This window comes from Musa acuminata, chromosome BXJ3-4 (assembly GCF_036884655.1).
Source record: "Musa acuminata AAA Group cultivar baxijiao chromosome BXJ3-4, Cavendish_Baxijiao_AAA, whole genome shotgun sequence".
NCBI classification, from domain to species: Eukaryota; Viridiplantae; Streptophyta; class Magnoliopsida; order Zingiberales; family Musaceae; genus Musa; species Musa acuminata.
In genome coordinates this window covers 5964528-5991973 of record NC_088352.1, presented here as the reverse complement: position 1 = coordinate 5991973, position 27446 = coordinate 5964528, and the positions used below count along the sequence as shown (strand labels likewise).

Genomic DNA, 27446 nt, shown 5'->3' with positions numbered 1-27446 from the left:
AAATCTATGCTGAAGCAATAAAATTACTCGTCAACACTAAATTATCGAGAAAATTAAACAATTCCTACTTTGTAAAAACATGGAATTGCATTAAGAACACGTTTTTAATGCAATCCTTACCTTATATTTCCCACATTCTTGAAATTGCAAGAGTGAGTGAGGAACATGAAAAAAAATATCATACATATTTGCTGATAATTTATTATAAGGGGAAAATAAATCAGTGGAACCCATCTAAATCATATATAATAAATAACAAGTTAGCAGTCAATAGACAAACATAACCAATAAGATATGAATAAAATTAATAAGCAAACAGCAGCCTTTGCATGCAATTTGAGGAATGGATTACTTCATATGATTCAAAATGAAGGAGAAGAAAATATTATGGTCAGACTCACAAGTGTCATGATCTCAAGCTGTTCGGTTCCGTATCCAATCGAAGGCATAGATGGAAAGCAGACTATAGCCAGAATATTTCAAGTACATATACGAGCTTAATAGTGTTATCTCTTAAGCATTACTTCAATATGTGATGGTAAAATGGAACTCCACAGTGGCCAGAAAACCAGAAGCTTAAGTCAATGACAGAAATTTAATCTGTATCCGTATGGTTTGGAAAGAAATAGAATTTTATGATGTTGCTCTCTGAGAACCATAGAAGATAATATAAAGAAAGTAAAAGCTTAAGGATTTTAATTCATAACACTCGGGTAAACAAGCAAGGCACAGAACATGAAAAGAAAAGAAATGCTGGTGGAGGAACAAGAATCGGGAACAGACGGCGGAGTTCTTGGTTGAGGTGATAGGGTTTGTCAGTCCCATCACCAGATTCCAAGGTGGCTATGTTGCCTTCCCGTCACTTTCTTCTTGCTCGACGATAATGATCCTAGCAATGATTTCAAGGAACGCAATGCACATTGGATCCTAAGGATGAAAGCATTTCATGTTACATCTCAATGATGTCTTTACCGTGCAGCCGGAAATGTTGACAACACCAGATGTGGAAGAATGGAGATGCTTTGAGAGATCAACTCTCGTATGTTGTAACCCACGTTTTAAGATCCTTTAATCATCTATTTGCGTGGGTAGCACAGCTCAAATGATCTCGAACGATCGATCAAAGCAGACTGCAAGTTGAAGAACAATGATTAAAATGCCAAAGCAGACAGTACTGGGAGATGAGGAGAAGAGCAGCGCCTCAAACCAGTAAACCAACAAGAAAACGAATCATCCGTCTCCTCGTTGTCTTCTTCTGCATCCTCTGTGAACGAAGAGCCATTGAAGGCATGGTCTTCGCTAATGCAGTAGGGGAGACCCCGGCTGCGGTAGCTGCGATTGCTGTTGTTGTACTGCGAGTTCTTCCTGCTGCTGCCGCTTTCTAGTTACCGTGTGCTTGTTATTGTGCATCCAGACCTTCAACACCTGCCTCCTCACCCCGATCTCGGCACAGAATTGCTCGACCATTGCACTATCTTGCCTCTGAATCCTCCACCCGGCCCTCTCGGCGAAGGCCAACATCTTATCCTTCTGCTCCGCCGTGAACTTGGTCCGAAACCGCTTCCTCGGCATGGTTGCGGGCGTCGGCGCCCCCGCGTTGATCCTTTCCTCGCTCGACGACTCCGTCGTCGTGCCTCCGCTGCCGCTGGGGTTGGTATTACAGAACTGGATGAAGCCGGACGACCCAGGCACGGCAGCTGACGGGCTGCAGAAGCCGCTGAGATGGAACTGCTTCTGATGGTGGTGGGGATGGGGAGGCGGGAGCAGCACAGGCAGGCGAGTTGTGCTATGGTAGTAGGGGCCGGCAGCGTTGGTGCCGCCGTCACCATCCCTGCGGTGGAAGCTACGGTGGCAGCCGCAGGCTGCGCAATTAAATGCTTCGGGCGTGTCGGGTTCGCCACTCGGCATGAACTCCCCGCAGCCGTCCACGACGTGGCCGCCTATGGCAGCCGCGTGGTTGCGAAGGCATTCCCCGTATCTTGTAGAGATAGTAGCAGTGGCGGCGATGGTGGATGAGGTCTTGGTGGTGGCAGCGGGTTTGGTGTGGGATGACACGCCCGCAGCAACTGCACCTGGGGACGAGTTCGGGATGGAATCTTGACCTGCGTTTTTGGTAAGAGACTGGGGCGTGTGATCCATAGTTGTGGTGGTGTGTTCAAGAGTTGGTGGTGGAGCTCTGGCGTTGCCAAAAATGTTACCGTTTGCAGCTCCTCCTGCACCACCACCATCAGCACCAACTCCTCCTCCTCCTCCTCTTGGCGAAACGAGAGAGGCAGAGGGGAGGATGGGTTTGGAGAAGGCTGATCCCCCTCTGATGAGAGAGGTGTTGTAACCAGGAGGCGAGGAAGGTATCCTGATCTCACTAGGACCCCTAAACTCCATCAATTCGACTCTGCCCACCTACGACACCGCTCTGGTACTGTCACCTCTTACACCTCGCACCCATCAGAGAAGAAGGATCAGTGGAATTCAGCAAACCAAACAAAGCAGATCGTAGCAGGACAAATATCTTGGAACAAGGGACACCGGTCCAGCTCTTCTTGCACTCACAAAAGCGAGGATGAGCGATGAGAGGGACTAAACGAGCAAGTGCAGCACTAAAAGCAGCATCACCCGGAGGCGCATGGGATGCTTTGAGTGAGACCAAAAAAGAGATAGAGGGAGAAAGGAAGAGAGAGAGACAGGAAGGGACGGAGAAGAAATGGTGTAGGACATGGTTTCCTAATACCCATCCCTCCTCCTGGTCATCAGATCATGATGGGGCGAAGAGAGATGGGGGCGTCTGACGACGTGGTGATGCAATGGAAGACCAATTGAGGAGAGAAGGGTGGCTGGGGTCGCCGCAGGGAACAACCGACAGGCTCACACTTCACCCCTTCCACGCCCTGCAAACTGGTCCCTGCCCTCATAATTATTGCTGCAACCCGGTGATCACATTAATTTCTGTAGCTGTGTATCTGTGCACGTGTGTGGTCTCTGCATCGCTTGCGTCCTTACCTTAGCTGTATGCCGCTTACCACGTCCTCCTCCTCCTCACTCTGTGCCTCTTCTGCGACTCCATTGAGCTCCTCCCCCCTGTCTGCTCTCGCAATGGCATTTGAAGGGCCGGAAGAGCTACCCCATTCCTTTGTTGGTGTGTCAGAGCTCAGCACTGAAAGGGGTTGGGGTCTACCACCAGCTCTCTCGAGCCAGCTTTTACTTCGTCCCTCCTTTGGTTTCTCCTCCTCGTCACCTGCGCAAAAGCCCTCTCCCCATCTTTATTCCGTATTGCCATCTTGTCACCTGCGAACGGCCCTCCACTGCTGTCCTCAACTTGCGCAAGGCGTAGTGGAGGTGGCCTGGCTGTCCTCCGCCGAACCAACCAATGCTACTGATTCATCCATTGACATAGTGTCGCCATCCTGCTGCTTTCTATGCCCACATTAAGAGCGTTTCATGATCTGTCTCCAGTCTCCACACTAGTCTTCTGTTGTTCTTGGACTTTCCCAGAACATCTAGCAAGCAAGCCCGTTGAGTTTGATCTCATGAAACACTATAATTTTGTATAGACCGAGTATCTCTGTAACATCGGGAGCACATGACATGAACACATACCACGCTATTATGCAGAGAAAAAACGATTGTTATGTGAAAAAGATCATCAAAAGCTGAAAGTGGTACAATTTTCATGTGATTTTAATCGAGCTAATCATCTCTTTGGACAACAACAACGTTTTGTATTACGATTGCGTGTTTAAATGCCTACTCCACGGAAGATCGCTGAAGCATGCGGCTTTGAGACAGCGAAGTGGAGGGTTGCATGAGCGACGTGTGGCATGTTTAGCCTAACCTTGTTCGTACGTGGCTTCGCAAGGGTTTCCGGTCACACCAAACAAAATGGGCTTCTTCGGCTGTCCTCTTCATCTCCACTGCGCTGCCACTGCATATTCTCGTGACGATCACGTTATTCGACACATGAATGGAACACACAAGAATCAAAATTATAGAAGATCAAAGTGGTGGTGAAACATGATCCAATTCTGAAAGAAATTGAGACCATTCCGCATGGGGTAAGGAGGGACCAGAACACATCCCAGTAGCTTCCCGTTGCTGCTAAAGGGAAAGCTACAAAGTTTGACTTGGGATTTGGGATCGATTAGTGTTTTCTATTGCGACTGAAGACCAATTGGAGGTGTCAAGGGGGGAGGAATGACATGAGATATATTATCATGAATGACAACGTACAGGAGATGCATGCATCTAAATTGGCAAACGTGTCCCCTTAGTCGTATTATATAATGCCATAACGTTAGCTGCATTCTCCCAGCACATCAAATCGGATTACATTAATCATCCGGTTCAAGAACTGGTGGTTTAATCAAACTTATCCCATTGGTTTTACCCACAAATCTAGTGTGGATTATGCCGAGTTCCCATGGCATGGCTACAAACGCGGTGTTAATTAGCAATTTGGCTCGTACTGGCTCATGTTCTACGCGTGGAGCGACCCCAACCATTTGAATCTCAAATTTCTTTTGCCTCAAAGTTTGTGCACACGACCGATCACATCTTGGTCATCTCCTGTGGACGGATGTGATGTAATTAGTATATAGGTGCTGCTGCACTGTTGCGCACACAGGCATATGATGAAGTCGAGCGTTCTCTAATGAATGAAGCATCTCTTCACAGCCACTTCATACACAAATATTCCAGATTGATGCCATCTTGCTAAAGAATTTCCAAGTGGAAGTGGACTCGTTACTTCAGCAGCTCAAGGACACCATTAGGTTTTTAGAAAGAGGAACGCTCGTCTTCTTCCTTCTTAACAATGGAGAAGGATTCCCTTGATCAGGGATTTCCTGTTGTCTTTCTCTGTTATTCTTTTTGGGAAGAGACTTGAGCAGGCCAGCTTTTGTATGATCAAGGACAGAGTACATGGTTGCCTTAGATAAAGTCCATTCCCCTGCTTTCTCTGGTCCCTCTGCCCTGTACTCTCCGGTTCTCCTCGACGGATCCAATGTGATTGCCCCTAACCAGCTTACATATCTCCGTGGCATTGCCATCGTATAGATGTCGATTTCGAGCAGTTCTGATACCATGATAATGATTTTTGAACTAAATGATCATTAAATCCAAGAAGGCATTTTGGAAGAATTATGTGACAATCTTCACTCGTATGCTTTTGAGCTCTATCGGTGTTAGGCCCATGGATACTTTGAACAAGGACAGTGAGACAATGACGCACTTCACATTATATATACCTCGAACGAGGATGGTGAGACAACGTAGAACTATGAATGTGAGCGAAGTTGATCATTTCTGGCTGACCTGAGCATGGATGAGAGCATAAGGAATTCCTTCAAACACCTATTGTGAACGAAGGGTCTCTCCAAGTGAATAAGGTGGCATGGTTTTTCCATGGATTTCAAGGTGATCCGCTCTCCCAACTACTTGTAATTCACTAGTCACAGGATGTAAGTTCACAGTAGTCACAAGATTGAAGTGTTCTGATGTTTGAATGATCCCATTGAGGATTGTAAATGGAACGTCAAGGTGTGGTGTTACTAGGGCTTATAGCTTCTCTTTGATGTTTTTGGCAAGCTCCAAGTTAAATATTTTGCCATTCTCTCCCTCATAGTAGAAGTATCCTTTGCAACCAAATCAGAAACACATTGTGAGACGAGAATGAGGGTGAATAGATGGATGTACAGAGTCACAGGAGACAGTATATATATAACAGGATCAAATTTGAGCTAAGATATATTAGCTTTTGATTGAGAGAGTGATTGTTGTACTTTGGAATAGCAGCATGATTTATCAGGATTGTACTCTTACAAACATCTCTAACCCGAATACTAAAAGAGTGAGAGGAAATGGTTTGAGGTTTGGAGAGGCAGTGTCCCACCACATTTAAGAGTTGACCAGGATGTACTTGTTTGGGTATATGTGATGACCTCTTTAATCGAGTTTCAGAAAGGACTATAAATAAAGGTGTGCACCTCCTGCTGGAGAGAAGGGCACTTGGCTTCTGGCAGCTGATCACTAACGTCTCCAACATCTCCGCCTTCTCCTTCCTGTACGTGAACATCACCTGAACACCATCAACACAGATTCCTGTGACAAGTGCAACGCAAAAAGAGAGATGCATGTATCCGTATATAGAAATACCTCGAGGAAGTCCCTGTGAAAGCAGTTTGGGAACCAGAGCTTCCTATAAGTTGCCGCAGACAAAAGTGCCTCGACTCCCATGACAGACACTGGGAGGAGAGCCTCGCCAAGGACGAGACGCCGAGCCGCTTGACTGCCGTACTGCTGAGGGAATCGGTCATGGCGAACGTGGAGCCCGACACGACAAGGGAGCTGACCAGGTCGGGCCAGTCTCCGCTAGCTTGAACGACACCACGCCGGCGAGCGGTCCGGCACGTAGACGTCGTATTGGTCCGCCAGGGATCCGACCTGGAATTGCCATTCATGATCCCGTCCATCGCGAAGCCATGCACCAGCACCACTGCAGGCTTCTTCTTCTTCTCCTCCTCCTTCTCCCTAATGTTACAGGCACTTGCCTTCGTCGCCGTAATTCCTTTCGCCTTGGGGTCCCAGAAGTTCATGATGGTGCCGGACTCCAGCTCGACGGTCTGCTGCCGTAGGCAGGTTCTCCGCGCCACCCGGTGCAAGAGAGTCTTCTGTACTTCCACCCAGTTCATCATCTCTGCCACTATATCTTGGACTGTCTCCTCGTTAACTCCATTTAGGGTTCCCTGGTAGGAGGCTATATAGTATGGATTTTAGTTCTCCAGTGTAGTTGGGCAGGTTGCATTAAAGCCACTAATTAATGCGGGGAATGCGAATAACTTAATGATGTATGTACGATTAGCCGTTGTCGGATTCCGAGTGGTTCTTCTTCGGGCTATTTACGATTAGACGATGATGTATTTAAAATTAATTTTATGCTTAGAAAAGTAAAATATTAAGTTTCATTTACTCTAACGATATTTGCTTTACTAATAAAAGATACACACATGATAACATATGTAAAAATAATATAAAAATAATTAAAATAATAATTTTAACATCATGATAACACATGATACTGGGAGCCATGGGTGGTTGTTATGATTGCGATCAATGAGAATGACGCGGTGATCGACAAGAACAGTGCAAGGATATCATTGGATATGGGTTGGTAGAGTCTTAGAGATTGAGTTGAGGGACTTTTGTGACTTCTTATTGAAGGAGTAAGAAAAGGGAGAACGATAATGATATGTGAGGCACAGGAAGAGAATGAAGAAAATGATCGCGCTAACACAAATACAAAGTGACATTGCTTGAAATTGCATATATGACTTTGCTCTATATCACCTTACATCTGTGTTTGCGTCGATGCACATGCAGAACGATGCTCATCCTTCTTTCCCCCTTCTTTGATCTCTCATTATTCTTCCTCCTTTCGCCACTTTGCATTTGTGTCGGCATGAACACAAATGCAGAGCGATGTAGAGCAAAAATTATAAATACTAACATTATGTATCTGTGTTGGTATTGCTTGATGTATGCATCGACATCGACACAGATGCAAGGTAATGCAGAGCAGAAGCTACAGATACTAATACTTTGCATCTGTGTTGGTGTGACCATCATCCTCATCCTCATCTACTTCCTCATCTCCCCTTGTCTCACGTCCCGTCGTTGCTCTCCATCTTCCTCCTCCAGTAATGCTTTACATTTGTGTCAGCAGGAGATGAGGCATTTGCATTGACATCATATCGTTCTTCATCTACATCGATGAGATGAAAGGCCTTTGCCTCACCTATCGTCGATGCAATTGAGAACGGAACCGATGTAGATACGTCACTTAGAATATTGAAATTATTTTTTTGCTCATCATTTTCATATCATTTTTGTATGTGTTGTCACATGCTTATCTCCGTTGGTAAAGTCGATGGTGTCATAATAAATAGGGTTAGATGTTTTAATATAAATTTTAATATAAAATTTTGAAGTCTAAGGATTGAGATGTTAAAAATACTCGTTAACATCAAAACAAAAAATCATCTTAACAATTGATCATGTGAGATGGTTTGCATGAGATCCCACCTAAAAAAAATTGTTAAGAAACCTTTGAATAAAATCATACTTGAAAATAAAGAATATTATTAAAAAAGAAATTATGATGAAGAGAAATAACTGTCCATCGAGGGAGGGTGTATAGAATTCGCATTAGTTGGGTGCAGAGAGAGAGAGAGAGAGAGAGAGGAACACAATGTATAGGCGATACGGAGGTAAAAGTCATAATTCAATTCAAATTTAGGAAAAAGTATATTACCAACTTTGTTAATGAGCTAAATGTTAATTACTAAGCAATTATTTTAGAGGATGTTCAACTTAATTTTGACTTCTTAGGATGTAACTTATGGTAAGAAGAGATCTTTTATGTTTGAGTCCATTTCACCGATAGAAGTTTCAAATATTTTAAAATTAATTTTCTTATCAGCCATATACTATAAATTTTATTTAGCCCCAATCTTTTGATTTTTCAATTAGGTCGATTAAAATGACATCAAATTATATTATTTTAATGATTATTTAATCTCTTATAATTTGGAAGATTTTAATTGTTATTATATTTCTTAAGATTCATGAAATATTATTAGATTATCACATGACAATAAAAAAAATCTGGTCTAGTAATGTATAATTAAATTAGGAACGGAACATATTATTAATTTAGGAAGTCCTCTGTTCCACACTTCTTCTCTTAGAACATTTCTTTCTTCCTTAGCCAAGAAATCACATAAATCCTTCGATCCCATTCGATTTCGATTATGTCGGACGATCCTACCATGACTCAATATACCGTCTCACGATGTTATTATCAATGTAGCGGTCGTAAACCCCTCTACACCCCCAAGAAAGCCGTGTCCCTCTTTGCTCCTTCTCGTCTTATCCGAAATCCTGCGTCGGCGACTCCATAAGACGCCGTGGATTCCCGAGCTCCTCGCGAGCTCCTTCAAATGGCGGATGTCTCGGGTAAGGATCTCAGAACTGCAGAGAGAAGAATGGCGAGCATCTCCTACCACCTCTTGCCTCTTCCTCCTCCTCGCCTGCCTCCGATCCGGCGATCGGTTACTTCCGCAAACGACAACTACCGTCGGGTACACAGAGAGGTATCGACGCGAGAGGCAACGTGGATACCTGCGTGCGATGAATCCGGAAAAGAGTACACTGACATTATCTATGAGAAAGCCGTGGGAGAAGGAATTGCGAAGGTAAAGTTTAATTTCTTTTTCTTTTGAGAGAAAAACGGAATTGCGAAGGTACAGTTTAATTTCTTTTTCTTTTGAGAGAAAAAGGGAATTGCGAAGGTGCGAGTGCACTGAAATCGTTAAGTTGGTTTCTTGTGGAATGTTGATGGTTTAGCTACTTTTGTCTTTCGCGTTCCAATCTGTTTGTTCGGGTTCTTGGTAAAATTCTCTTAAAGGAACCTCATGGCCAAGAGTTTATGACCATTACCTTCCAAATGCAACAGTGTTGCTTCGTGTTTATGAACACGATAAACCACATGAAGCGGGAAACTCTGTCGGATGTCGTGCTAAGTTATACGAAAGGGAAAGATAGAAAAGAACAAACTTTGTTAGGGTACCAAAAAATAGCCAGAGTACCCTCCATAGATTGTACAAAGAATATACTAGGTTTTATATTCTTTTGAAAGTATATAAAATTTTAAATAATTGATAGGAAGGATATTATCGATCAATCATCATTTGACGTATGTCTTTCATATGAACTGAAAGAGACAAAGGTTATCTCTCATCGGTCTACCCATGTGGACATGGGTCCAAATCAGGTAATTATAGGCTGCTGCACCCTTATTGCCTATGAGGATAAATGGTCAAATTGAGATAGTTAAAAGTTGTCCTATTGAAGAATGTTCTGTCCCTTTATGAAAGTTTACTTCTAACATAGTTATACGAGATCATTTTTTTGACCACTCAGTATCACATTCATTTATCTTGGGTTATTAATTTGGGCATTAGAGGAATCAGGTCAGAAAACTTCTCTCAACCCTGGTCTTCGTTTGGGAGCTTGACGTTTCCACCTCGAAGACATCTCGGTCACACGTCGGACGTCCCTGCGTACATGAATCAGAATAACAATAACCATGTTTAAATACTTGCTGGAGCAGTAATTTGCATCCTATTTGATCCATGGAATTTTGCAATTTCCAAAAAAACTGTTCACATGAAACTTATAATAAGCTCCTTGGTTGAGATCTTATTAAGGTCATGTTTGTTCTTAGATACTGGATCAAGAGACAGGACACTTAGTATGGTAATGGCATACTCTGTTTTGGTAAGGATCATAGAGCAGCATGTTTTTGACTAGTGGAATCCTTCATGTAGTTAAAGTTTCTCTTCTTTTTGCATGCAGCATAGAAAAAAAAAGAAGCTATTTTTCATTTGCAGAGTGCATGTTGTTTATAATCTAACCTTCATCTTTGGATTAAATTGAGAATGATATTCCCAGAAGATAATCAACACTTATTGTAAACAATAGAACATGAAACCCTATATCCAATTACTACTTGATTGTTGTGCACGATAGGGATATGAAGTTAAAACTGTAGAACAGCTATGTTCGGCTATAGTATATAAAGGTCCTTGTTCATCATGCCTAATATTTTATATTAAGAATTTCAAATTGGTAAAAGTTCCGTTCATGTCTCCAGATCACAATCAATAATCCAGAGAGAAGGAATGCTTTTCGACCAAATACTATTAAAGAGCTTCTTTGTGCAATTTGGTAAAAGTTCCTTTCATGTCTCCAAATCCCTGCCAGGGATGACAGCACTATAAGGTATACACAACATCATGAATTATCGATCTGTTATATGGATATTGATTCACTTGCGCAATATGTTGTGTCTTGATTCTCTCCTTAAAACAGTTCTCATTGTTATCAACCAAGAAGCATTTGTAGGTGCAGCTTTTTTATATTTTTGAAAATTTATATTTGCTTTAAATAGGGAAACGAAGCATTTTGTAGTGGTGGTGACCAGGCATTGAGGAGCTCAGATGGATATGCTGATTCTGAAAGTTTTGGTCATCTAAATGTGTTGGATCTCCAGGTGCACCTTTTGCTTTGTCCTAATGATTAAATGTATCTAAAGATTAACAGATACTTTGATACCATGATTCCTTTGTATATATGTTTTAATAGTGATCTTTATTTTCTGGTGATAGTTATAAACGAATTTATAACTTCACAGTGAAATTTCTTATATAGAGACATGTATTTCACAAAATTTAAATATTATATTCATGCACAAATAAGTGGTGAGTTTGATGTTATGCGGTTTGGTTGTCGTGCTCTGCTTTTGGTTCTTGGGAACTCTTTTTTTTTATTTGCTTTTGTTCTCTTGTTTCCTGTTTGCAGGGTTGTTATACATTGAGCATATGACAAAAGCTAGATGCAAAATATACTATTCTTAAATTATATCCACTCATTTGCATTTTTTTAGATCTCGCCCAGCAGCATGGTTGACTGAGACATATTGACTTCTTTTGCTGTTTGAAACCTTTATATTCTCTAGATTCTTGAACTTTTAGTTACTGTCTGTTGATTTTCTGATCAAGTTTTGGAACTTCCAGTCATACATCAAGATCCATAATGCTGGTGTTTATGATCAAGGAAAATTCAGGTCTTAGCATCACTTGAGGGCTTTGCTCAAAGTATAGGAGTTGTCATTCATCCTCAGTTGGAGCATGATATGCTTTCTTGTTTGCCATGTCCTTTTTCAGGTTCAGATACGCCGTCTTCCTAAGCTTGTTATAGCAATGGTATATGCTTCTTCTATTCGTTTCCATTTTGTTCTCTGAGTCTTAGTTCTCAATTCACAAAACAATTTGATTTTGCATCTTGTTTAATACCAGGTAGCAGCAGGCTATGCTGTTGGCGGTGGACATATATTACACATGGTTTGTGATTTTTACTATTGCTTCTGATAATGCAATCTTTGGTCAGACTGGTCCAAAGGTGGTAAGCTTCAACTTGGATCTTGTGGGTTCTTATCTTCCCACTGATGTTTATGCTTATAGTACACATTGGTTTACAACTCAGTGATGATTTTAATTCATTTCCAAAATTTAAGAGCAGTCATAGGTTGTGGAAGGCCTGATAGAGGCAACTATAAATGATATAAATGACTAACAAGTTCATGAAAAGGATTCTTCTCAGATGATTTTATACTGGGACTGACAAACAAGTTCATGAAAATGATTCTTCTCAAAGCTCTATTTTAGAGCGAGTAGAAATATTCGGATGTTGGATTGAGTTATGTGGGGATCAGCCAGAATGAAATGTACAAAAGTCTGGGAGCTTAAAGCATTAAATTCTTCCCAGTCTAGCCATCTTTCAGTAGCTTATATTCAGCATTATTAAACAAATGACTTGAGAATGGCTGGATTTACTTTCTACCGTTTTATAATCTCTGTCGCATTGGTCAAAAGACCAAACCCTTTTTGTTAAATTACATCCTCTCTCTTAATTCTTGTTAAAGGTGGGAAGGTTTGATGCTGGTTATGGATCCTCCATCATGTCCCGCTTTGAGATCTGCACTAGCGGATCTCCAGCATCATGAACGGTTGCCTAATCTCAATCTGTTCAGATAATACATCATACACGCAGAACAATTATCAAAGCATCACTGATGGTGATCATGCATGATTCAGATTCACAATTCACCTAACCGTTAATTGCAAAAGCATCTCTGTATTATTCATAAGCTTTCACTTAATTAGATGGTTATCAGCTATTATTTATTTATTTTTTTAGGACAAACTAAGCTATCCAATCTTGCAATTATGCCAATTACCACATGTTTGGACTTTTCGTTTCGTGCCAATTGGTAGCCTCACTTGAGCTCTCTCTTACGGACTTTTCGTGCCAGTCGGTGCAAGAGAGTCTTCTGCACTTCCACGCAGTTCATCATCTCTGCTACTGTATCGTGGCCTGTCTCCTTGGTCACTCCATTTAGGGTTCCCTGGTAGGAGGCCATATAGAAATGGCTTTGATTTCTCCGGTGTAGTTGGGCAGGTTGCATTAAAGCCAGAAATTAATGTGGGGAATGCGAATGCTTAAATGATGAATTGACGATTAGCCGTTGTCGGCCATTGTCAGATTTCGAGTGGTTCTCCTTCGAACTCGTGTCATTGGTTTCCTCCAAAGGATCGATGCTTTCTGCTTCCTTCCTATGCATATATCACACTGCCACAGACTTCGATCAGCCCCTTTATCCAACTACTCCAATGCTTGTTAACATCCCCAAAAAGATCATCTTAACAATTGATCACGTGAGATATCCACCTAAAAAAAAATCGTCTCTTGATGCATTCCAGAAAGATGTTTGGGATGCAAATTGTAGAGAAACCTCATCTTACTTGAAAATAGAGAATATTATTAAAAAGAAATTATGATGAAGAGAAATAACTGTCCATCGAGGGAATAAAGAATTCACATTCGTTGGCTGCACTCAGAGAGAGAGAGAGAGAGAGAGAGAGAGAGAGAGAGAGAGAGAGGAACATACTGTCTACTAAAAACTTACTAAAAAAATTAATTCAAATTTAGTAAAAATTACTAAAAAAAATTATAAAGCACATATAAGGAAGAAGAAAACAGAGATAAGCTGTTAAAAGATTATGATCAAGCTATCTTGATATTGAACTAAATATTAATTGCTATGCAATTATTTTAGAGGATGTTCAACTTGATTTTGACTTCTTAGGATGTAACTAATGGTAAGAAGAGATCTTTTAAGTTAGAGTCGATTTCACCGACAGAAGTTTCAAATATTTTAAAAATAATTTTATTATCAGCCATATATTATAAATTTTATTTAGTCCCAATCTTTTATTTTTCAATTATGTCGATTAAAATGACATCAAGATTATATTATTTTAATTATTATTTAATCTCTTATAATTTGGAAGATTTTAATTATTATTACCTTTCCTAAGATTCATGAAATATTATCAGATTCGTCGATGGGTAGTCTAACTTTATCTCTATATATTGTCACATGGCAATAAAGAAAAAAAGGTCTAGTAATATATAATTAAATTAGGAATGAAATAGATTATTAATTTAGGAAGTCCTCTGTTCCACACTTCTTCTCTTAGAAGATTTTTTTCTTTCTTAAATCACATAAATCCTTCGATCAATGATGCCATTCGATTTGGATTATGTTGGACGATCCTACCACAACTGAACATACTGTCCCACGTCGTGTTACGATATAATGGGTTGTTAGTATCAATGTGGCGGTCGCAAACCCTTCTACACCCCAACAAAGCTATATCCCTCTTTCTCCTTCTCGTCTTATTTAAAATCTTACATAGGCGACTCCATAAGGCACTGTGGATTTTTTCTTTCAGTGATGCCATTCGATTTGGATTATGTTGGACGATCCTACCACTGACTCAATATACCATCCCACATTGTGTTACGATATAATGGACTGTTATTATTAATGTAGTGGTCATAAAGCCCCGTACACCTCCAATAACGTCGTATCTCTCTTTCCCCTCCTCGTCTTATTCGAAATCTTGCATCGACGACTCCATAAGACACCGTGGATTCCCGAGCTCCTTCAAATGACGGATCTCATAACCGCATAGAAAAGAACATCGAGAATCGCCCACCACCTCTTGCCTCTTCCTCCTCGCTCGCTTCCGATCCAACGGATCAATTGCTTCTGTAAATTCACAATTAACCTAACCCTTAATTGCAAAAGCATCTTTGTATGCTTTCACTTAATTAGACAGTTCTCAGCAAATATATTTTTTTTCTTCTTAATTTTCAAATTTATTGCTTTTAGTACAAACTAAGTTATCCAATCTTGTAATCATGCTAATTACCACCACATGTTTGGTCTTTGCATTTCGCGCCAATGGGTAACCTAACTTTATCTCTATATATATGTCTCTCTCTTTACCTATAAATAGTAATAGCATTACTCCCCAAGCTTACCTATTCCATCGCCTCATCTTGCATTGCTACCGGTCTCCCATATGGCGTCCGCCCTCTCCTTCATCTCCACCTATTTCCACCTCAGCTATCAGCCTCCCCCCCACCCCCACTTCGCCTTCTCCCAAACCATGATATAGATTTTTAAGCTAAATGATCAACAATTTCAAGATCTTAAGTTGCTAGGAAAGTATATTTAGAAGAATCGTATAACAGTCTTAACTCAATGATACATGAACATTGAGACAGTGACATGTATTTATTATTTCGAATTATATAAAGTATACAAAGGAGAGCGAGAGTCTTTTAGATGAACGATGAGACAAAGACGCACTTCACTTCACATTCCTCTGTAATTTGCATATATTGTGAACTATATGCTAAATTATAAAAGGTTTCTGCAATAACCTTGAGGCTGAAGATGAGCTTCATCATCAATCTAATATAATGTGACCCATGTCCATGATCCTTGAGTAGAAATATGGATGTGGGTGAAGTTGATCATTTCTGACTGACCTCAGGATGGACAAGCACAAGGAACTCCTTCAAACACCTGTTGTAAATGCAGGGTCTCTCCAAGTGAACAAGGTGGCCTGCTTTCTTTATGATTTTTAGGGTGGCCTTCTCTCCCAATTGCCTGTAAATTTGATAGTCATAGGATGTGAGTTCACGGTAGTCACAGATTATGTTGGAAAGCAAAAGATAATATAAGTATTGTTTATATTTGAATGATCCATTGAGGATCGAAAATGGTTAATAAATGAATATAAAGCAAATCTCACTAAAATTTTTTGCTTGAACAAAAGAGAGGTGTGGTAACAAGTGAAAGCCTTTAAGAGTGGGCTTGGAAATTGTTAGAATTCATCTCTAACTCAAACCAAGTCCCCAGTGGCATACCCTTGGAGAAAGGTTAGGTGTGGTGTTACCATGACTTGTAGCTTACTCTTTGATGTTCTTAGCATGCTCTAGGTTGAATATGTTGTCATTCTCTCCCCACAGTAGAAGTATCCTCTGCAGCCAAATCAGAAGGGCAGTGTGAGATAAGAGAACGACGAGAAATTGATGGATATTTATAAAACTGGATCAAATTTGAGCTAAGATTTATTAGCTTTTGCTTGTGGGTGACTGTTGTACTTTGAAATAGCTGCATGATTTATTAGGTTTGTACTCTTACAAACATCTCTAACCCAAAATACTGAAAAAGGTGAGAGGAATGGCTTGAGGTTTGGAGAGGCAGTGTCCCATCACATTTAAGAGTTAACCTTAGATTTGGGTGAATATTTTCCCTTAGGATGTACTTTTTTGGGTATCTGTGACCACCTCTTTAATCGTGTTTCAGAAAGAACTATATATAAAGGTCTACACCTCCTGCTGGAGATGAGGGACGCTGGCTTCCTGGCTGCTGATCACCAACGCCTCCAACATCTCCGCCCTCTCCTTCCTGTTCGTGAACATCACCTGAACACCATCAACAACAAATTACTGGGACAAGTGCAACGCACAAAGAGAGATGCGTGTATGCGTATATAGAAACACCTCAAGGAAGTCCTTGTGAAAGCAGTCTGGTAACCAGAGCTTCTTATAATTTGCCGCAGAAAGAAGTGCTTTGAGTCCCTCGACGGACTCCGGGAGAAGGAGCTCGGCCGAGGACGAGACGCCGAGCCTCTTGTGCGTCGCGCTGCTGAGTGAATCGGTCATGGCGAACGTGGAGCCCGAGACGACCAGGTAGCGCACCAGGTCGGGCCACCTCTCCGCCATCTTGAACGACACCACGCCGCCGTAGCTGAACCCCACGACGGTGCACTGCTGCACGCCGAGGCGGCCCAGCGCGGCCGCCAGGCAGTCGGCCTGGAACTCCGGCGAGCGGTCCGGGAAGTTGGTCGCCGACCCGCCGAAGAAGAACAGGTCCGGCACGTAGACGTCGTATCGGTCCGCCAGGGATCCAACCTGGAATTGCCATGTCACGATCCCGTCCGTTGCGAAGCCATGCACCAGCACCACCGCCGGCTTATTCTTCTTCTTCTCCTCCTTCCTACTGTTACAGACACAGCTCTTCTTCTTGGTGGTTACGTTCGCCTTGGGAACCCAGAAGCTTATGACGGTGCCGGGCTCCAGCTCGACGGTCTGCTGCCGGAGGCCGGCCCTTCGCGCCAGCCAGTGCAAGAGAGGCTTCTGTGCTTCCACCCAGTTCACCATCTCTGCTGCTATATCTTGGCCTCTGTCCTTGTTAACTCCATGGTACAAGGCTATAAAGAATGAACAGGTAGCAGGAATTGATGTGGCGGCTGGGAAGAACTTAATGATTGTACCATTGGCCGCTGTAGGTCACTGTCGGATTTCAAGAAGTCCTCCTTAGAACTCGTTTCATTGTTTTCCTCCAGAGACTCGTTGGCTCTCTTCTTCACTATTTCAAAGAGATCACACTGGCATCATCTTAGATCAACTACTTTATCCATCTACTTCATCAATGCTCATTAACATCCCCAGCTCGAGGATCGACGAAGAATGAGGGACAACAATCTCGCTGGAAGTGCAATTGGTCTTAGATTGGATTTGACCAACCTTGATTGCAGTCGGATGTTATTGGACCATAAAACTTTGGTTAGATCATGCCACGAGGGTATTGTCTATCCTTTCGTGTGAGTCTCTATCATTGCCTTATATATATAGACGATTGAGATGTAAAAATAATTATTTATTTAACATAATTGCTCACCCATGTAATGCATAATTTTAACAATATCTAGGATGTAGTTTCGATTTATCAATTAGATGGATTAAAATGACATCATACGTTGTATTAATTTTTATTTGATCTCTTACATAGAAAAGTGTATTAATATTTAATTTAAAATTGATTTAAATATAATTTAAAAGATTTTAATTATAATTATATTTCATAAGACTCATTATATATTATAAGATTGTCACATGGCAACCAAAAAAAAATTTGGTTTCCAAAAGAATTTATTTTTCCGAAAATATTTTTATTCACATAAGTCACAAAATATAAATCCTTTGATCAACGATGCCATTTGATTTCGATTATGTCGGCCGATCCTACCACGATTCAACATACCGTCCCACGTCGTGTTACGATACAACGGGCTGTTATTATCAAAGTAGCGATCGCAAACCCCTCGACGCCCCACGTAAGCCTTATCCCTCTTTCTGGTCGTCGTCTTATTCGAAATCTTCCGTCGACGACTCCATAGTACGCCGTGGGTTCCCGAGCACTTCGCGAGATCCCTCAATGGCGGATGTCTCGGGTAAGGATCTCAGAACCGCAGGGAGAAGAATAGCGAGAATCGCCCACCATCTATTGCCTCTTGCTACTCCTCCTCCTCGCCCGCTTCCGATCCAGCGATCGGTTGCTTCCGCTAACGACAGCTACCGTCGCGTACACGGCGAGGTATCGACGCGAGAGGCGACGTGGATACCTGCGTGCGATGAATCCGGAAAGGAGTACACTGACATTATCTATGAGAAAGCCGTGGGAGAAGGAATTGCGAAGGTAAAGTTTAATATCTTTTTCTTTTGAGAGAAAAAGGGAATTGCGAAGGTACGAGCGCACTGAAATCGTTAAGTTGGTTTCTTGTGGAATGTTGGTGGTTTAGCTACTTTTGTCTTTCGCGATCCATTCTGTTTGTTCGGGTTCTTGGTAAAATTCTCTTAAAGGAACCTCATGGCCAAGAGTTTATGACCATTACCTTACAAATTGCAACAGTGTTGCTTCGTCTTTATAAGCAAGATAAAGCACATGCTGCGGGAAACTCTGTCGGATGTCGTATAAGTCATATGAAAGGGAAATATAGACAAGGAATAAACTTTGTTAGGATGCCAGAAATTAGCCAGAGTATCCTCAGTAGAACGTACAAAGAATGTACTTGGGTTCATATTCTTTTGAAAGCCTTTATTAGATTTTAAATAACCATGTCAAGTGTGATTTCTAATGACACCATCTTGTTTAAATACTTTCTGGAACTGTAATTTGCATCCTATTTGATGCATGGAATTTTGCAATTTCCAAAAAAATTGATCACATGAAACTTATATAAGCTCCTTTGTGGAGATCTTATTAGGATCATGTTTGTTCTTATATAGTGGATCAAGAGACGGGACATGTAGCGTGGCAATTGCATTCTCTGCTTTGACAAGGGTAGTTTCTCTTCTTTTCTTTTTAGCATGCAACATGTCATTTATAATTTAACTTTCATCTTTGGATTAAATTTGGAATGATATTCCTAGAAGATACTCAACACTTATTGTAAACAATAGAACATGAAACCTGATGAATCTATTCTTGGTAATCATTTTTCCTGGAAAGGCTCTAGCTGTATCCAATGACGACTTGATTGTTGTGCATGATAGGGATACAAAGTCACAGCTGTAGTGCAGCTATGTTTTGCAGCTTCTGCTATACTATATAAATTTCCTTGTACGCAATTTGGTAAAAGTTCCTTTCATGTCTCCAGATCACAATCAATCGCCCAGATAGAAGGAATGCTTTTCGACCAAATACTATTAAAGAGCTTATTCGAGCATTTAATGATGCTAGGGATGACAGCACTATTGGGGTAATCATCCTGACGGGTAAGGTATACACAAACATCATGGATTATAGATCTGTTATATGCATATTGATTCACTTGTGCAATATGTTGTGTCGTAATTTCTTGCAATAAGAAGCTAAACAGTTCTCATTGTTACCAACCAAGAAGCATTTATAGGTGCAGCTTTTTTATATCTTTGAAAACTTATTTAAGATATATTTATGTTTTAAATTTGTCTTAGAATTTTATATTTGTTTTAAATAGGGAAACGAAGCATTTTGTAGTGGTGGTGACCAGGCATTGAGAAGCTCAGATGGATATGCTGATTTTGAAAGTTTTGGTCGCTTAAATGTGTTGGATCTCCAGGTGCACCTTTTGCTTTGTCCCGATTAGATGTTTATCATAATAATAACGGATATTTTGAGACCATGATTCCTCTGTATGTATGTTTTGATCCTGATCTTTTTCTGGTGATGGTTATAAACGAATTTATAATCCACAGTGAAATTTCTTATGTAAAGAAATGTATTTCACAAAATTTAAATATTATATTCATGAATGAATACATAATGAGTTTGATGTTATGTGGTTTGGTTGTTGTGCTCTGCTTTTGGATCTTAGGAACTCTCTTTTTTTTCTTTGTCCTCTTGTTAGTCATTTACATGTCTGTTACACATTTAGCATATGGCAAAAGCTAGATACAAATTATACTTCTGTTAAAAGTTATATCTACTAATTTGCATTTTAGAGTTCGACCAGCAACATGGTTGATGCGGTGCATGGTGAGCATTGAATGCTCCCAACTTCTAAGACAATAAATTCCGAGCTCAACCCTCTTAAATTTCAAGAACATGGTTCATTATGAAAATTCAAAATCAACTAGGTACAATGCACCATGAATTTAATATGTATTATATTTTGTGCTTGACTCTTAGTAAATTGTGACTCATTAATTAGGTAGTTGAGTGATTCAATGTATGATGGATCTATAAATGGAAAGGAATGAAGATTGGTGGGGAATTCTAGTTTTTTTGAAACCTCATCTAACTTTTATATTTCGAGCTATTATCTCTTAGTATCTCTTGAAATAAAGAGAGATTTCTTTTGTCCTCCCATGTCTCACTTCTTTTCTCACTCTCTCATTCTCTCTTCCTTTTTGTTTCACATCATTGGTTGACTGACATATAATGACTTCTTTTGCTGCTTGAAACATTGACATTCTTTAGATTCTTGAACTTTTAGTTGCTGTAAGTTGATCTTCTGATTAGGTTTTTGAACTGCCATTCTTACAATGACTTATTTCATGATCCATAATGCTAGTGTTTATGATCAAGGAAAATTCAGGTCTTAGCCTTGCTTGAGGGCTTTGCTCAAATGTAAGAGTTGTCGTTCATCCTCTGTTGGTGCATGATATGCTTTCTTCTTTGCCATTTACTTTTTCAGGTGCAGATACGCCGTCTTCCTAAGCCAGTTATAGCAATGGTATGTGTTTATTAATTATTATATTCATTTCCATTTTGTTCTTTGAGTCTTTGTTCTTAGGTCTCAAAACAAATTATTTGTGCATCTTGTTTAAAACTAGGTAGCAGGTTATGCTGTTGGTGGGGGACATATACTACACATGGTTTGTGATTTAACTATTGCTGCTGATAATGCAGTTTTTGGTCAGACTGGTCCAAAGGTGCTAAGCTTCATCTTCGATCTTGAGGCTTCTTATGTTACCACTGATATTTATGCTTATAATGCACATTGGTTTACAATTTAGTGATGATTTTAATTCATTTCCAAAATTTAAGAGCAATCATAGCTTGTCAATATATGGGCTTTTCCAGTTATGGGGATTTCATGACAGTACTAGAAATTTTCAATTTTTGGTCTTTCAACTTGATGCCTATGCTCTGGTTGCGGAAGGCCTGATAGAGGCAACTATAAATGATATAAGCTACTGTGAGAGAAGGCTATTTTATACTGGGTCAGATAAACAAGTTCATGAAAATGCTTTTTCTCAAAGCTCTATTTTAGAGAGAGCAGAAACATTCAGATATTGGATTCAAGTATACAGTAATCAGCCAGAATCAAATGCACAAAAGTCTTGGGAGCTTAAAGCTTTAAACTCCCAGCTTAGCCATCTGTCAGTAGCTTATAGTCAGCATTATTAAACAAATGACTTGAGCATGGTTGGTTTTGCCTGCTACCGTTTTACGTTCTTTGTTGTATTGTTCGAAATACCAAACCCATTTTGTTAACATCCTTTCTCAATTTTTGTTACAGGTGGGAAGTTTTGATGCTGGTTATGGATCCTCCATCATGTCCCGCTTGGTAAGTTGAACGAGTGAGGAAGAGATGCAAACCCATATTTTTCTAATCAAGATATCATTACATTTATTTGGTGAATCCCTTCTATTGATTCTCCTCTCTGAAGCCTTTTTACATCATAACATGAAGAAATAGTTTCTTTTCAATATATTTTCTCTTTTGGCATATCTTGACTTAAATATAAGACATAACTAAAGAAGCATTCTTTGAATTGGCAAATGATATTTGAACTGATCACCTGTCTTTGTTGTGATGTTATCATGTCTAATTAGATTGGGCCAAAAAAGGCACGTGAGATGTGGTTTCTATGCAGATTCTATGATGCTTATGAAGCTGAGAAAATGGGACTTGTGAACATCGTTGTGCCAGTAAGTGTAGTTTTAGTTAGTCTTCTCCCTTAAAGGACACAAAAAAGTTACATTCAGTTGCTTAAAGAGATATCCTACAACTCTATAATAGTCAACTGCACTTGTGACATAACACAAATTATGTTCTCACCCTACAGCTTGAGAGATTAGAACTGGAGACTCTGAAATGGTGCCGTGAGATCTTACGAAACAGCCCAACGGCAATTCGGGTTTTGAAGTCTGCCCTTAATGCTGTAGATGATGGGCATGCTGGTCTCCAGGTATCTTATAGCATATCCATGCTATTATTTGTTAATTTTACAAATTATAAGCTATCGAGTTTTTCAAGCATATATTTTTGATTCATTGAGTCAGTCTCAAAAGTCAAAACAAATCGGTCTCTTATCTTTTCACTGGTATTTACAATGGTCCAAATAAACACAAAAAGAATATAGATGAACTGAATTGTGAAGCATGTGGACATAGTTCTGTAAACACGTAAAAATGTACCTTACAAAAATTAAAAAAACATGTTTTGTCGTGTTGGTTTCTTCAGCAATTAGATAACTTTTCTAACAATTGGTTTCTTCGGCAATGGTTGCATAGGTATTCTTGATTTAATTTAAAACATCGAACAGTTGGTGTTCTCTTCCCTCAAATAATTGGAATATTTTGTTGTGTTGTCTTGTGATTTTAGAGAATCTTCCCTTCCAATGAACTGAATATCTTATAAGAAAAAAATGTTGCATGTCCTTAAAATGATATAAAAACACCGAATTGGGGATGATGATTACTTCTTATCTTGGACTAATACTCGATTCAGCTCTTCAGCAAATAAGCCGTGATATATGTTTTGCAGGAGCTAGGTGGCAATGCTACTCTCGTTTTCTATGGAACAGAAGAGGCTAGTGAAGGAAAAAAAGCGTACTTGAACCACCGACGCCCAGATTTCTCAAAATTTCCACGAAGACCTTAATGCCAATATTGCATGACTTCTTTTCTGATAATATATACAGATGTGGATGTTTGGATTTTCTAATTTTGATCCTGTAGAGCAACTTAATAGCACATTCTGTGGAATACATGAGCCTTGATAATATTACATGCTTTCATTCGAACTGTTCTCTTATCTTTCCATTAATTTCTAGATAAAAAAAGTACTTACTACATTTTTTTTGATCTTGTGTGATAATAGGGCGTTGTTGCAGAAGACACTGAGTATTTGGACTGCCATCATCCTTTGTGGTGCACCTTGTGCTTTAAGATCTGCACAAGCGGATCTCCGGCATCATGAACGGTTGCCTAATCTCAATCTGTTCAGATAATACATCATACACGCAGAACAATTATCAAAGCATCACTGATGGTGATCATGCATGATTCAGATTCACAAATCACCTAACCGTTAATTGCAAAAGCATCTCTGTATTATTCATAAGCTTTCACTTAATTAGATGATTATCAGCTATTATTTATTTTTTTAGGACAAACTAAGCTATCCAATCTTGCAATTATGCCAATTACCACATGTTTGGACTTTTCGTTTCGTGCCAATTGGTAGCCTCACTTGAGCTCTCTCGAAGTTATATATATATATATATATATATATATATATATATATATATAAAGTTATATATATAGCATTACTCTCGAAGCTTACCTATTCCATTGCCTTAACTTGCGTTGCCACCCGCCTCCCGTATGGCGTCCGCCCGCTCCCTCATCTCCACCTAGTCCACCCGGCCCTCGGCGTCCCGCCTTTCCGCCCCCTCCCAAAGCATCAAATACCCCTCCCAGCCCCTCCCCCTCTTCTCTCGCCGCATCTTCCCCCTTCCCCCGTCGGCCGCCACCGCTGCAGCTTCCCCCAAGATCGAGGAGCTCGGCTCTCTGATCGCCAATCTCACCCTCGAGGAGGCTCTCAGCCTCCTCGAACACCTTCAGGACCGCCTGAGCGTCTCCGTTGCCACCTTCGCTGCCGTCGCCCCCGGCACGGCCACCGACGCGGCAGCCGGGGTTCCCGCCGCTACTGAGGAGAAAACGGAGTTCGACGACGTTTCGAGCAACGCCAGGATCGCCACCATCAAGGTCATCAGAGCGCTGACAAACCTCGCGCTCAAGGAGGCCAAGGACCTCATCGAGGGGTTCCCGAAGAAGTTCAAGGAGGGCGTATCAAAGGAGGAGGTTGAGGAGGCCAAGAAGCAGCTCGAGGAGATCGGAGCGAAGATCTCCTTCGTGTGAGCTCTGCAAGGTCGGACGGCTAGGTTTGTAAGATCGGACTCTTCATTTCTTGTTTATTTCCTATTTAGGGACTTGCTGCCGTTATGGTCTGTAAGATTTAATTTGACATAGTGTTTTTTAAATGATTTTACCTGTGTTTATTGTTATTTTATCCAATTAACTATGTCAAACATAATATATGTGCTTTGGTGATTGCTATGTCATGTTTTTGCACCTGATGATGAACAAAATCCTGTGCATTAGTTAGTATCCTGCTACTAAGTATGAGAAATTGACTCAATGGTAAGATTTAAGCGTCTCTTATCCTCGATGTAATTTCATGTTCTTTGCATTATCTAATTCCCAGACATTTACTACATGTTAGTGAAATTATGGGATTTCATCATGGCATTATTGTTTGTGGCTGCATAGAGGTGACTTAAAAAAGAGGCCCAACTTGGTAATTGAATACCAAAATGGTTCTTTCTCCTTTGTCCTCTCCTATGCTTACACATACCATTTCCATCTTTATCTGTCATGATGGTTCAGTCTTGATAGTTTCTCAAGTTGTTTTATCACCTGTTAGGTTGATAGCAGGAAAACTACAAGAATGTGTTCGATACTTGTCACATAGAAAACATGGCTAATTTTGTTTCTCATTATCACCCAAGGGTGATGAGTTACCTATGGAACTTGTAGATGTTAGATATTGTTTGACTTCAAAGGGAGTCATTGGTTGAGATAGTATCTAAGTTAGAGGTAACGAGTAATGCCTTCATAATAGAGGAATCAGAGTAATTTTTGCTGATACCTTCAAGGATAATTGATGAATTGGGTAGTGGACTGCATAGGTGCTAGATTGTATAGGTGGCATTTGAGAATTTATAGAAAGTCATTGTGTGAGTGTTCAATCCGACTCAACTATCACGAGCTTAGCTGGTTTTATTTAAGTCGCGTGACACCCTTGCGTGTCCGTCCTCAAAGGGTTAGTTTTTCCGAAACCTCGTATGGTCCCTTAAGGACATACAAAAGAGAAAATGAGTTAGAGGAATCGTTTTACTCGGGATCCACAAACAATCATTTCAATAAACACATGATAGCCAATACAAATTACAAACATTGACTTCGTAAGCCCTGAACGGTCGTACAACAAAGCGTCCAAGATGACCCATCACAGACCGAAATCTCCACAAGTGCCCATGTGACACAACCTTCGTTTAAAAACCTAAAATGACTATTAAAATCAACCAAAATGAGACTGCTAAGCCTACAGCCAGCCCTCTATATGCTGTGCAAAGCATGAATAAAACTAAAAAGCATGAACATACATGAGTATTACATTAAACATCCTATTTATAATTTTGTCCGTGACACAACGATAATCCTTCTGCTAATCATTTAGTCTTTATGTTTCAAAGGGTCTTTTGTGGACTATATAGTCTGGAAGTGGCTGTCTATTTATTGGAGTTGTATGTCAGTTATGGAATGTATAAATTTTGCCGTGGATTTTTGTTAAACAAAACTAGGTTCACTTGATAAAATTTTGGGTGGTAGCTCATTTATTATAATGGAAGGACTGCCGAGTGCTACTATCACTGTGAGCTGGATAACCTTGGGAAGCTGTTATCTTATATTTCTATCATTTTGCTTCAATTTGGTGTCTGCTTTACTCCTAAGTAAGAATGCTTTGCTTGGAGGCGTTACTCCTAAGTAAGAATGCTTTGCTTGGAGGCGTATGAAGAGCAACTGGCAAATAATTGAATTTACTACTATAGGGATTGCTGCTCTAACATGCTTATGAGTTAGAATGCTTTTTGAATTAATAACTTTGGTTATATTAACTCTTATATATACTTGCTTATCTTTTTGTCCTCTCTATTTTTATGCTTAAAGATCCCTCGTAGAATATGACACCTCACAGATTACTGATGTTCTTGAAAAAAAAAATAATCTCCACAGTGCTTCTCACAAGTTTAATGCTAATGCTTTTCAAATTTCTTTGCCATAGATCAACTTCATGGATGCATCATGTTCTTTAGCTTGTTTGGTCAAGAATCAAGGTCTTTCAACTTGATTTATGTAAGAAATCTCTGCTTTATGACTGCAATAATATCGACCACACACACAACCCAAGAATTATATATAGTCCCTACAATTTATCGTAGCTTTCAACAAGAAAAACTGGTACTCATAATATATCCTAACTCAGATGTTTATTTGTAGGGATTTACCATTTGGAGGCAGTTGAAAATTACAATCAGCACACTCCAAGAACATCGAGTGAGTCACTCGGAGTTCCTCTTCAGCTGAAGCTGAATTGTTGTGAATCTGGATGCGTTCCTATTTGGAATTTGTCACAGTAGATGTGAATTCTTCCTTTTAAGGAATCTATATAAATAATTGCTTTTTGTTATTGAAATGCTTGCTGGGGGTTGTCATGGTTTTATCCGGAACATGAAGTAGGGTAGAATAATTTTGTTGTTGAGGCTGCCTTTTAGTGTTAGAGCTGTGGTATCATCATTTGCATCTGAAGTCATTACTAAGACATACTTCTTTTCTTTATTATCATCTCTTGCAGGCATCAGCTCTGGGATCCTCAAAATGGATGGTCTATTTCCCTTTCGTCGAACACCTTATGGTCGCACATCGCTGATCTCCTCTCAAGTCCACCTTCCGATGAATTCATTACATCCGCAAACGTGCAGGATTTTATTGCAAACTTTGTAAAGTAAGAAAAGAACAATAAGGATGTGAATATTCTTTGTGATTCGGCTACCGACAATATGGACTACATTTTAGTTAGCAATATGGTTGAAAAATTACATTTGTTCTCTTAACCAAGAGAAACCCAAATCTACATGGTTTCATATGTTTCAGGACATTTTATGAAGACGCCGCCTCCGGTCATCGTGCGTGGGAATGACATCCTACGCGGTGGAAACCCATGTTCGTATCCTTTAACTTATCACGCGCAAAGCACGTGACGTGGACCAGTAAGTGTATAAATATCGTT

General features: G+C 40.2%; 3 protein-coding genes and 2 pseudogenes across 5 annotated transcripts; 2 read left to right on the top strand and 3 right to left on the bottom strand.

Moving 5' to 3' along the window:
• Positions 1-670: 670 nt before the first annotated feature.
• Positions 671-3332, bottom strand: LOC103980890 (zinc-finger homeodomain protein 5-like). The gene has a single exon (XM_009397414.3). The coding sequence runs from the start codon at positions 2380-2382 to the stop codon at positions 1300-1302; it is 1083 nt and encodes a 360-aa protein (XP_009395689.2). The 5' UTR covers positions 2383-3332; the 3' UTR covers positions 671-1299.
• Positions 2994-6686, bottom strand: LOC103981599 (uncharacterized; annotated as a pseudogene).
• An 8554-nt stretch (positions 6687-15240) lies between these two features.
• Positions 15241-17235, bottom strand: LOC103980888 (uncharacterized). 2 transcript variants are annotated; one of them, XM_009397411.3, is made up of 4 exons: positions 16537-17235; positions 16366-16458; positions 15944-16011; positions 15241-15637 (listed from the first exon to the last, which is right to left on the bottom strand). In XM_009397411.3, the coding sequence occupies exons 1-4, from the start codon at positions 17194-17196 to the stop codon at positions 15502-15504; spliced, it is 957 nt and encodes a 318-aa protein (XP_009395686.2). In that variant the 5' UTR covers positions 17197-17235; the 3' UTR covers positions 15241-15501. The 2 variants fall into 2 exon arrangements, with proteins under 2 accessions (XP_009395686.2, XP_065005770.1); XM_065149698.1 differs by having other exon boundaries at positions 15410-15637; positions 15898-16011; positions 16537-17234.
• A 915-nt stretch (positions 17236-18150) lies between these two features.
• On the top strand, positions 18151-23328 carry LOC135637182 (1,4-dihydroxy-2-naphthoyl-CoA synthase, peroxisomal-like). Of its 2 annotated transcripts, XM_065149696.1 has the most exons (9): positions 18152-18514; positions 19476-19598; positions 19818-19919; positions 20997-21035; positions 21136-21234; positions 21825-21872; positions 22142-22237; positions 22375-22497; positions 23076-23328. In XM_065149696.1, the coding sequence occupies exons 1-9, from the start codon at positions 18254-18256 to the stop codon at positions 23190-23192; spliced, it is 1008 nt and encodes a 335-aa protein (XP_065005768.1). In that variant the 5' UTR covers positions 18152-18253; the 3' UTR covers positions 23193-23328. The 2 variants fall into 2 exon arrangements, with proteins under 2 accessions (XP_065005769.1, XP_065005768.1); XM_065149697.1 differs by lacking the exon at positions 19818-19919 and having other exon boundaries at positions 18151-18514.
• Positions 23329-23917: 589 nt separating this feature from the next.
• On the top strand, positions 23918-27270 carry LOC103981597 (large ribosomal subunit protein bL12c-like; annotated as a pseudogene).
• Positions 27271-27446: the final 176 nt, after the last annotated feature.